The 12,014-nt window shown below is 38.9% G+C and overlaps 1 protein-coding gene across 1 annotated transcript in view; it reads left to right on the top strand.

Moving 5' to 3' along the window:
- The window catches only part of LOC107093238 (vesicle-fusing ATPase-like), a 37,857-nt gene that overhangs the window by 11,884 nt on the left and 13,959 nt on the right, over positions 1-12,014 (top strand). The window contains exons 5-11 of the mRNA XM_015388174.1: positions 2,040-2,206; positions 2,298-2,408; positions 2,527-2,602; positions 5,182-5,337; positions 7,992-8,191; positions 11,160-11,325; positions 11,490-11,564. Coding sequence (XP_015243660.1) covers positions 2,040-2,206; positions 2,298-2,408; positions 2,527-2,602; positions 5,182-5,337; positions 7,992-8,191; positions 11,160-11,325; positions 11,490-11,564 — 951 coding nt within the window. The remainder of the gene's footprint in view (positions 1-2,039; positions 2,207-2,297; positions 2,409-2,526; positions 2,603-5,181; positions 5,338-7,991; positions 8,192-11,159; positions 11,326-11,489; positions 11,565-12,014) is intronic.

The raw sequence follows: 12,014 nt of genomic DNA, 5'->3' as shown, positions 1-12,014 counted from the left end.
TATACAAGTTTCACTTTTTAAATGGAATTACTGAAATCAATCTACTTTTTCATGATATTCTAATTTTATGACCAGCACCTGTATATAAAAAATTATTATGGTGTACTAAATATCCATGTTATAGCCACACTGTCATAGACAGACTGCTGACTGAAGGCTAAGCCATAAAACATAGTGATTATGAAACAGCCTGCTCACTGAGTAAAGTCAAGTGGAAGGAAAAGATTCAAAGATGACAAGGTTTTTTTTTTCACCTGTATTCATAAAAATTAATAGAAATAAATGCTAATGCATATATATATATATATATATATATCCCTTGATTTTTTTTTTTTTTTACACACGATTTCCGGTCAATTATGCATTCTTTAATGATATGCAGTTGTTGTTTTGTGTGAAGCAGATAGGAAGTGGAAAAGGGCCACTGGGAAAAAAAAATGTACTGATTTTTACATTTTATTTCAGTTTAATATGGGAAAAAAGTCAGAATTCTGACTTTAATCTCAGAATTCTGACTTTTTTTCTCTGAATTCTGACTGAATTCTGACAGATAACAAACATGTTAGCATCAAGCCATAACCATGTCTGTTTTAGAGACTAGCTCTCTTGTTTTAATGACCTTCTGCTCCTCCATTAATGAGGGGACCCCTCGGGCATGTAAAAAGTTGCCTAATTCCATCATTTTCCACCAATGTGTTACTGGCCCTCCCAAACAACTCACTTCTTTGTCAGTGAAGCTGAGTGCTCCCACATCTCTTCCTTCATGGTGCCCATCTATATTAAGACCCAAAATTCTGAGATTAAAGTCAGAATTCTGACTTTTTTCCCATACTAAACTGAAATAAAATAAAAAAAAAATCAGCTAGCTTTTTTTTTTTTTCCAGTGGCCCTGATTCTCTTCTGCAGAAGTGTAATCAGGGCTTTACACAGAAAAAATAAAAAAATTGTGATTTTAAACAAAAAAAACAAATAAGTTCAAAAAATCAAGTATATTGGAGGATGTTCTGTTTCCAGGTGGATCATCAAAATAAGTGGTCCTGCTAGTTCTCGAGCATTCTGGTGATTCAGTGGATAAAGCGTCCGACTACGGATCAGAAGAATCTAGGTCTGTTTGTAGGGAGTGTTAGCATAGCGGTTAGAGCAGTGCGCTTGCGCTCTGAGAAGGTTTCAAGTACCCGGTTCAATCCCCACAGATTGCCACTCTGAGTTCCTGAGCAAAACCCTAAACCCCACACTGCTCCCTGCTAGCTGTACAATGGCAGGTCACTGCACCCCAAGGGGATGGGTTAAATAAAGAGAATTTCCCCTTTGTTGGACAATAAAAGGAATTTACATTTTTTACACACATCTTAACGTAAGACTATCCTACATACTCGTCCCCATTTCCACTTACCAGCTTACATACAAGCTTGTATGAGTGATGTAAGCAGCAACTTCTAAATGGAGCGTGCACGAGGAGAAATGGGCTTGTGCACGCTCCCGCACACATTTAATAGGTGTTCCCTTTCGGGGGCGGGTACAAGGTTGTGCATGTGCATTTTTTTAAAAGGCGGTTCTTTTAAAACTTTGCAAAAAATCCTCCACCATGCCTTTAAACACTACTTTTTTTTTATTCCCAGTAATGAAGGGCTTTGGATTAATTCTGTGATTGGCTGATAGAGAAACTTCATGTTAATTAATGAAAAATGTTTTTTTCTGCCTACATTCTCACATTTAAGAGGACTTTGTTGCCCGTTTGGGCTCAGATTAAAGGAGCAACAAAGCTATTATCTGATGATTGATGACTATAGGCAAGGCAAGGCAAGACAAGTTTATTTGTATAGCACATTTCATGTACAGAACAATTCAAAGTGCTTTACATAAAACATTATAAGCAAAAGGGAAAGAAAACAATTAAAAATAATTAAAAGCGTGATTCAAAATTAAAAACATTTAAAATTAAAAAGAGAGAATACAGAGACGGACGAAACTATAGTTAACTTCTCTTTAAAGTTACAGGAAGGAAACCTGAAGCTTTTCTGCTTATGTTCTCTCCATAGTAACAAACTACAAGTTTGACAAATCCAAAGGCTGCATAAGCAACATGACGGTGGAAATTGACTTCCTGCAGAAGAAGTACATCGACAGTAACGCTTATGACTCTGACAAGATGGCCAGCGAGTTCCTCCAACGCTTCTACAACCAGGCGTTCTCCATTGGCCAGCAGGTTTTTGGACCTTTTGTCAGGGCTAAACATTTGGTTTAAATAATGATTTCAGTAAAATGTAAACCGTTTATTTTTCTTACCTTTCTTCAAGTTGGTGTTTAGTTTTTCTGAAAAGCTCTTCAACTTGGTGGTGAAAGACATGGACGCCATGGATGCAAGTGTCCTGAAAGAAGGAAAGATGTCTGACTTTTCGGGAAAGAAGGTAGCTGTTAGTTTTTCTATTATCTGTCCTTACCTGTCCTGACTTCTAGTTAAAGCTGCGTTTTTTTGTTGCTGGATGCATCCAAACCAACGTTATGCTTTCTTGTTTCTGTCCACAGATAAAAGTGGGTTTATTGCTGACAAACAGTCAAGTGATTTTTGAGAAATCTGAGACCTCAGCTGTTGTTTTGATAGGTGAGTTGGTTTTATTCATTCCCCTAATGGTTGCTTTTTCTTTTGCGTTTTCGCTGGGGCTGTTTTTTTTTTTTTTTTTCAGATCATCTGATAGATTTAAATCTTAGTCTAACTTGGGCACCTTTAAAATGATGTAATGATTGAAGGGAAAACACTTCCCAAACCCTCCTGGTCATGTATGACAGGGTAATTGCTTCCTTGTTCAAAAACAAACTGTTATTAGCCGCAGTTTTTTTGAAAACCTTGAGTTCAGTCTAACAGACAAATCCAGTTTTGATAACCACTAGGCCTGCAAACTTAAGGAATCAGTTCTGTAAAATCTGACATTTTTATTTTTATTTTAGCCACTATGATGTTATTGACATTGAATTCAAAATGCATTAGAAATAAAAAGCTGCTAAACAACTTGAAAGCATTTAAGATAATAATTATAAATCAATTTTTCAGTCTTTTGGACTCAAGTGAACCACAGTGAGCCATGATCCAAAGGTTTAAGAAACATTAAATACCATTGAGTTTTATTAGAAACAACCAGCCAAACAAAACTGTCTTTAAGGAGGACAAATTCAGATGAAGCAGTTTAGTTCTTGCAGGTAGTTTAAATCTTAGCTGCACAGCTTTTAACTGATACACAAAGACATTATGAAGTGACCAAAGACTCACAATCGCTCCCTACCCCGTTTTTAAAATCCTGCCGCTCACTTTTAAAGTTTAAAATTGTTCAGCTGCTCTAGTTAGTCAGACAGGTCTTACTAAACTTTTCCAGGAGGAGGCCAAAAACATTTGCAGGCAGGTCGTCAGTCACAGGAGCTAATCCACGTCCTGTGGAACAACCTGCCTCTATAGATAGGCAGAGCTCAGTCAACAGATTTCAGGCTCCTGGCTTATGGAGCAGGGCAATGATCAGAAGCGCAAATTAACCTCAGAGCTGCTCAGACGACCGAACTAAAGGTCTTACCCCTCGGTTCCACTGGATGTGGTGCAGCTGCAATGTGCCTTCACAGCTGAACCCAACTCCAGTCAGTCAGCACTGTTTCACCAGTTGGACCATGGTGCGTACTACTGGAACCAAAAATAAATAAAATAAAAAAAATCCACTGGCCTTTGTTTCCAATTTGAGGATGTTTCACTTCTGAGGCTTTATAGAGAGGAACATAAAGCCTGGAACTAATTCTGATGTTTTGAATTGGAAAAGCTGCCTAGATCGGAATCGAAATGTCTTCAAACTTGGAAACAAAGTCTAGTTGATTATTAACTTATTAACTTTTTCAGAATGACTGTGACCTTGATCACTGAGAATCTTAACCAACAAATACACTGTTCTTGTATTTTTGCCGCTTGCCGCACAAACTCCACATAAATCCAGAATAGAGCAGACCGTTCAGGCAGGAGGTCAGTTGATGAGAAGCACATGAGATCCGGTTAAATTTACAAGTAAGACTACATGTGCAGGCTGTAGGTCACATTTTCTGGTCTTTCATGCAATAAAAACTGTTCATACAGTTTGACAGCCATAAAAAAAACATTGAAATAAAACAGAAATACACTGAAAAATAAATATATAAACTTGGTTACCCATGATGGAGCCAAAGAAAACAAGGTAAGGTGATTAGATAAAGAGCCAAATAACCACTTAACTGGTAATTGTTCTGTTTAACGCTTACAAGTACGCTACTACAGCGTGATGATGCAATCTCAGAATGATCTTTGTTCAGCAAAGCATTTAAAAATGTCCCAAAATTCTTCCACAGTGTTTATAAAGACTCATTAGTTCCACCAGTTGTAAGTTTTTCTTTCCCATTAGCCCCTGTTGTTTCAAAATGTCAATAAAATCATTTAATTTTTGATTACCGGTATGTGTTTTTATTGACCTGAAACATTTAGGAATTGTGACCAGAAAGCAAAATTTAAATAAAATTTGAGCTAAAACATACATATATTCAAGTATTTATGGTGAAATTCAATGCAGAAGACAATGAAGAAGATGTTTCTTCCGTTCAAAATTATTATTTTCCCTAACTTACCATTAATATCCCTGTATATAGCTTTCTTTGCTACACACTTTATATGTTAAACATTTATAATTGAAATAATAAACTAACATTTTGAATAATGTTCTATTTTATTGACATGCAAATATACATGTTTACCAAAAAAGAAACAATCTTTTTTTTTAAATCTTTTTATTTTTCTCCATATATAGGAATTATCAATACTGCCACAAGGGGGAGTATAAGACCCATGTAGCCAGATATGTTTGCCTGTTCCTTAACATCTGTTGGGCAGAAGTAGAATAAACTAAACCTCCTCACACAGTTTGCATTTCTAAGTTATTATACAGATAACACATGTATAAAGTTTAAAAATTTGCATTTTAAAGCTTTGTCTTCTACTCTTAACTAAATCCAAGTCAACAGTGTTCTGGTTCTCTGTATCTATTATACATAATTAGAAAAAGAAAAGAAAAATGAAAGATGGCCCAGCTGCTTGTACACGCTGGTTGGAAATGTTCTGTGATTGTCATGTTTCAGCTTGTCTGTCATACATTTAGTGTCTTGTTTTCCGTTTTCACCCTGAAGGAAAGTCGAAAACCAGAGATGCTCGGCAGTCCATCATCAACCCCGACTGGAACTTTGAGAAGATGGGTATCGGAGGCCTTGACAAGGAGTTTTCTGGCATCTTTCGCAGAGCCTTCGCCTCCAGAGTCTTCCCTCCAGACATTGTTGAACAGATGGGTGAGTTCCCCCCCACCCCTCCACCTTCTCCTGTCTCTTCCTCCATTTTTTATTTATCTGCCTTGTCCTGCTCATCTTCACCTTGTGCTGAAAAACATGTTAAGTCTTCTCTATGGAAGGGAAATCCCTTCAAATTCTCCTCCTCATGCTCCTTCTCACTCAGCCTTCCACATATTTTCTCCTGACCGTTAATGTTGGACTTTTAATTATTTTATTTAATCTGTTATTTTTTCCTCAGTAGTATTTTCCATTAAAATTCCTATTTGTTAATAGTTTCTTACCGTTCTGTCTTATCCGTTTATAGCAGAGGAATGACTTAAGAACATACAAGTAGGGTTATAAGGCCACCCAATAAGGTTAATGCTTATCCTGCTTCATTTGTTCCCCCCCAAACAGTTCATATTTTTTGTTTGGAGCCATTTTCCTGTTGGAATAATTGACTCTTTTCAGCTTTAAACCATCTAGCTTGTAGACCTGAGATCAGCTGTCATGTGTCATTTTGGACCTTTATTTCTTGGTTTGCAGAATCCTAATCTCTGGTGATCTCAAACCTTTAATTTATGTGAGAATGGCTTGTTTTAGGATCATTGTTCTTCAGACCAATCTTGAACCGTTCAGATGCCAATTTAAATTGAAGTAAAAAAAAAATTTCCATCTTTTTTCTGCAATAAAGTACATCCACTAGCAGCATAACCACCCAGCATAATGCTAATTTTTATTTTTTTTTGCTAATTAAATGTCATTAAATCAAAGGCTAAATGCTTGTTTTGCAAGCCTCAGCGTCAGATTTTGCTGCTGCAGTAAAAATTGTCTGTAGTTGAATCCAGGAGTGAAACGATCCGATTAAAGTAGCGTTACAAAGGTTTCTGATGATACCGCCACCTGTGGACAAAACGCAGAGCTGCAGCACTCATTTGCTCGTGTTTGTAGCTTGCACTTGACCTTAAACAGTTTTTTGTCTACTTTCTTAACCTTACGGTGAGTCGCCATTGCTGTCTGAGTTCAACTGGATGCCAGTCACTTCTGAGTATCCACAAAATCCATCTAAAATATAATGCTTTGATTGTTTGCTTAACATGAACGCGCTTGATTTCACATCGGCCGAACGGAGCAGGAACTTCTGGCCCGAAGTAAATTAAGAAAAGTAATCTTTTGTCTTATATATGCATCAATGCTGAACTACTGAGGTGTCAAACAAAGTTTTAATCATAAAAGTCAGATAAAAAAGGCTGTTCTAAAGATATTTTTCAGTAAAAATGTACATAGTGCCTCTTTAATCATGATTAATTAATTATTGAAATAATTGTATAGCTAATTTAGTGATCAACCAATCGTTAACTTGAGTATAGAGACTCTAAAACATTAATTAAAGCTGTAATTATACTATCATTGTAAAAAAAATAATACTTAAGCATTTAGCATTCAAAATGGTTCACTTTAAAAACTGTGTATATCTTCCTTAAGGAACCTTTGATCATCCGATTATTAATCAATTAATCAAAAAAGGTTCAAATGATTAATTAGGTACTCCATTTGAACTGTACTGTATTATTTATAAGTCAAACAGTGTTTATCTGTGAGTCAATGTAAAGGCAGACAAGATAATAAATTGAAGGAAAGTCCCTGAATCAGCTAAACTGGAATTGATCAAACAGCCAAAGCAGTGTCCTTTTATGGACACGCCACAGCGATGACTAAAATCCCTGACAGAAACATCTGCACGCACTCATTAATAAATCTCTGACAGCTGTCAGATCACATGATGATTCACTCAGTAAAGGACAGCAGCTCGCTCTAATGAAAGCCATGAGGTAGACCTGTTTGTGACTCAGACCCACAGCCCTTCCTAATCCTCCATCATACCACCTAGAAGTCTTGGGAAAAGCTGTTGGGACCTTTGAGTTTGGCAAATGGGCTCTCTGCTAATCAGAGAGTCGTGCCCGCTGCGCTGTGGGGCAGTGGTGGTGAGTTGACCTTAAGCTGGGTGGCTGTGTGCAGGAGCTGCCCTTTGGCTGCAGCCAGGTGGCCTTCGTAATGAGATGGCGTGCACCGATAGAGCTTCCCGCTAAGGGTAACATTTTAATTGCTATTCATGTGGGGGGTTGTAGCAGGTGCTGACAGGGAGGCGTTCCTGCTAAAAGTCTGAAAGTTTCACCTTGTCTCCCCTTTGCTCCCAGAGAGGCGAGCAGACGGACAGAAACTTCAGAGCTTTGTCTTCCAAAGCACCAAAACAAGCACATCAGTTTTCCCCGCCGTGCTCTGCCCCGTCCCACCTGTCAGCGGGGCTGCTTTTCCCTCAGCACGCCCAAATGCCATCTCTGATGGTTATCTGGGGCTGCTCAATTAGTCTGGGCTAAATGTCACTGGGCAGGTGCAAAATGCCATAGAGCTGTTCATCATATTTAGCATGAATGAGCAAAACTAGGAAAATAGGTTCTTTTATTACTGCTGGGCTGAAAAACAAAGATAAACCAAAGAGATATATTTTCCAGAACCATAGAAATCTTCAGGAAGAAATCTCCCTGACAGGTTCTGCTGTCTATCTTCCTTATATTCTCCCTTTTGTCCCTTTTTTATGTTTAAATTCTTTTTCTATAGAAGAAGTCCTCTGTGCTTAACTTAACACTTCCTCTTGTACGCGTTTCTGTCTCTAGGCTGCAAACACGTGAAGGGAATCCTGCTCTACGGGCCTCCAGGCTGCGGTAAAACCCTCATGGCGCGGCAGATTGGCAAGATGCTGAACGCTCGAGAGCCGAAGATCGTCAACGGTCCGGAGATTCTCAACAAGTACGTCGGAGAGTCGGAGGCCAACATCAGGAAGCTGTTTGCAGACGCAGAGGACGAGCAGAAGAGGGTGAGAGAAAGATAAGCTTTCATTCCGAGGAGGAAAAGATAATCTGCTGTTCCTAAAGGATCCTGCATTTTTCTTCAATCCAATTATTTTGTCATCAGTTTCACAACTTTCTCAAGAGAAATCAAAAGTCAAAAAGTTGACTTTGATCATCCCAGCCTGCTAAATGAAAACAACAATAACTAATATCTTCAGGAGTGGAGAGATCTGCCCTTTCACCAGACGTAGCTGAAACAACTTTTACAGCTTTTTTTTTCTTTTTTAAAGGGGAGAGAAACTCTGATCGGACTAGCCTTCACTGCTGGGCTTTAAGCAGAGTGACACAAGCGTCACTCTGCACCACCTAATGATAGGCTGGGCTCTCCTTGACCCCTATTTAGGCCTCCATACACAAACACACACACACAGGATCCAGTGTGTAATATACGCAGCCCCACACCTGCCTTAAATGCTACGTCAGAGTTGACAGGTCTGTAGATTAAGGGATAACCCCCCCACCTGCTCCCTCTGTTTCTCTGTGGACAGACTGGATTCCTCTCAAATCAGATAAATGTGATTATACATCTCAATCCAATGTTTACAACTCATCAATTATAAATATTTAAATCTGTCTGCCTGTGATTTGCTCTGAGGTAAAAAAAAAATTATGGTTTTGTGTCAAAAAAGTTATATTTTCTAAAGGTTTTATCACCTTTGGATCTTTTTCTCACAATTTTCACATTAAAAACAACTTTTCCATTGTTATAAATTTGGGATATTGGGATTGTGGCCGATATCCGATATGCCGATATTTTAAAACTCATGTAGCCGATAACCGATATCGATACTGATGTTAAAGCTGGACAAAAATAAGTAGTCATTGAAAATAGCAGTTTTCTTATCCATTTCTGACACTTTGAAAAATAATATACTCAAATATATTTTCATATGCTGATATCAAATTGATTTTTAAAAACGCGGTATCGATCTATTTTACTTTCAAAATCTCGTGAAATTTCATCGTACTGTTACAAACTCTCGTGATATTTTGCAAATTCTTGTGAGATTTTGTTAGTAAAATAGATCGATACCGCGTCAATATATCAACATATAAAAATATGGCAAAATTTCGTGAATTTTCGGGGGATTTCGTAGCATAACGATGACATATAGCAATATTTCATTAGTAAAAGAGATTGATATGGTGTTTTTAAATGGCAATATATCAGCATATGAAGATAATGTGATATTTTAATCTATCAATATTTTTTCCCTCGTCTTTAGAAGTTTTTAAGTCTGTAAAAAAGAAGTTTTTGAGGAAGAAGAAGAAGTAGTATTTTTTCTTATTTTATTTTTTTTAGACTTTAGAAACTCAGAAGCTGATCAAATATCGGGTTATCGGTGGGGTGGCCGATGTCCGATATTCAGTTTTAAGGCCGATACCGATAGGGGGCCGATTATATCGTGCATCCCTATTATAAATCACCACAAGGTAGAATACAGTTGTAAAGTCGGGGAAGAATGATCAAATCCAGCAGGCAGACAGTAAAGCATAGTAGAGGCAGCATCATGCTGTGGGCAAGCAAGTTAGTTGGAGTTTAAATGAAAGGGAAATCCTGAAAGAGATCTAAAATCATTGGGTATTACGGTTATTGTGGTGCCTCAACAAAAGAATAATTTCGCCTGATCTCTTTTAGATTATGTCAGGTTGGGTTCTAGCTCGAAAGGACCCAGCTGAGGTGGCTCAGGCATGTTAAATATGGAAGTTGGGTCCCTCTGAAGGCAGCTGCACCTCAGAACTTCCCTACCGGTTCTTTACCTGGGAGCAAGTTATTTACTACTCTTAACTCAAACTGGGTACTACTAGGACTATAAAACAGGAGTAAAAAAGGTAACAGAGTTTATTCCAGGTCAGGTCATTACAGGACAGAGAAATTGCTTGGAGTTTGCACAGCTATGGGCTCAAAAAACGTCAGCGAGAGTCCGGCAAAGACTGAGCAAAGATTGAGCCCCGAACAAGGTCATCTCCTCCTTCTTATACCTCATGAGTCCATGTGTCACATCAGGTGGATGCTTAACTGTCCGTATCAGAAACTGAAACGCCATCCATGCCTTGAACTTCATGCATCTTGCCTCTTTACCCCAGGAATACCCATAGCTCTCCTTTATCAGTCCGGCTCCAAGATGTGCCTATATCCTGTGTATTTTTAAAGACACGAAGGCTGTCCTGATTAGATGGCCTCCGTACACACAGTGACATCCACCATGTGAAGGAAGACCTTCTACTCTGTCTAATCTGGCTAACAGAATTACAATGCACATGTGTATAAAGAATAAACCTAACAGGCATCTGGTTAGGATGCCTCCTGGAGGAGACCCAGAGGGAGACCCGGGACGTGCTGGAAGGACTATGTTTCTCTGGGCCTCCCTACTGAAGCTGCTGCCCCCGCGACCTGACCCTGGATAACCGGAAAAAGGATGGCTGGATGGATTTTAAAGGGATTAAATTTACTAAATCAACACAAAGTAGTATGTAGGTGTTTTAGAGGAGGAAATCTCCTTTCGCAATCTTTTTTAGTTAGAAATAATAAATGTAAAGTGTAGGTTTTTAGTCAGTCCTATTTTCTCCAATGTTTCCATCTCAGTGGGATGCATAAGGAGGTCCTGTGTTTTGGATCATGATTCTGCTGGAGGGTGAACCCACATCCCTGTTATTGTTTATGTAGCTCCATCCATCATCTCATCAGCTCTAAGCAGCTTCCCTTTCTCTAGTGAAATGGTTTGTAACAGGGTAGTCTGAAGTGTTGGTCTTCACTAAATTTTCTCCCCTAAATCCTTCCCAGAAGAGCTTTATATTTATCTTGTAAGGTTGATCTTTCTGACAGGCTGTTTTTTGCATGAGCAATTGAAGAGGACCTCCCTGCTTGAAGATGCAGATGTTTTCAGATAACATCAGACAGCTTATTTAATCTTCCTCCTTTCGGTTTCGCAGCTCGGAGCCAACAGCGGCCTGCACATCATCATATTCGATGAGATCGATGCCATCTGCAAGCAGCGTGGCAGCATGGCAGGCAGCACGGGGGTCCACGACACTGTGGTCAACCAGCTGCTGTCCAAAATAGATGGAGTGGAGCAGCTCAACAACATCTTGGTCATAGGTGAGAAACAGACCGTCTCACTTTCTCTCTGAGGCAGAAACTTTCACACTCAGTAGGCTCTGCAGCGTCCTTCCTGACCACCTGCACGCTATCTCATCTGTGTCATTCGTCTTCTTCCCGTGCTTCCCCTCCCTTCCTGCTATCTCTCCATCTGTCTCCCTCAGGTATGACCAACAGGCCCGACCTGATAGATGAGGCCTTGTTGAGGCCGGGAAGACTGGAAGTGAAGATGGAGATCGGTAAGAAGTGAACCGCCGTATATTCTCCCAACATGAATTTATATTCTCCCAACTATAACACACAAAAAAATATAAACTGTCAAGTCGAGTAAGTGGACAGTCATTTACATACGAATATTTTGGACCCATTTGTTTCTACCTGTTATTGCTACAGATGTGTTTTAATATGTTTATCAAATCCAGACAATAATAAAATGAAGCCCAGACTAAAACAGAGCCTGAGACCCCTCAGCTGTTCCTCATTAGTCGGAGCTTATTCCTTCAGTCTGAGCGCTGATCATTTAGATTTCTTGATTTTATTAATAATAAACATTTCAGCAGGGATCACTGCTGCTTCCAATGAAGGGATAATGCCTAGAGCCCCAAATCAGAATAAGTAATGTAGGAAAATAGGGAGAAATAAATGGTACATGTAGAATGCAGTAGGGAGAAAATGACATTAGGAAGGAA

This window comes from Cyprinodon variegatus, unplaced genomic scaffold (assembly GCF_000732505.1).
Source record: "Cyprinodon variegatus isolate N-32 unplaced genomic scaffold, C_variegatus-1.0 Scaffold18, whole genome shotgun sequence".
Classification (NCBI taxonomy): domain Eukaryota; kingdom Metazoa; phylum Chordata; class Actinopteri; order Cyprinodontiformes; family Cyprinodontidae; genus Cyprinodon; species Cyprinodon variegatus.
The sequence above is the reverse complement of the archived record's forward strand: the minus strand, read 5'-3'. Positions and strand labels throughout refer to the sequence as shown.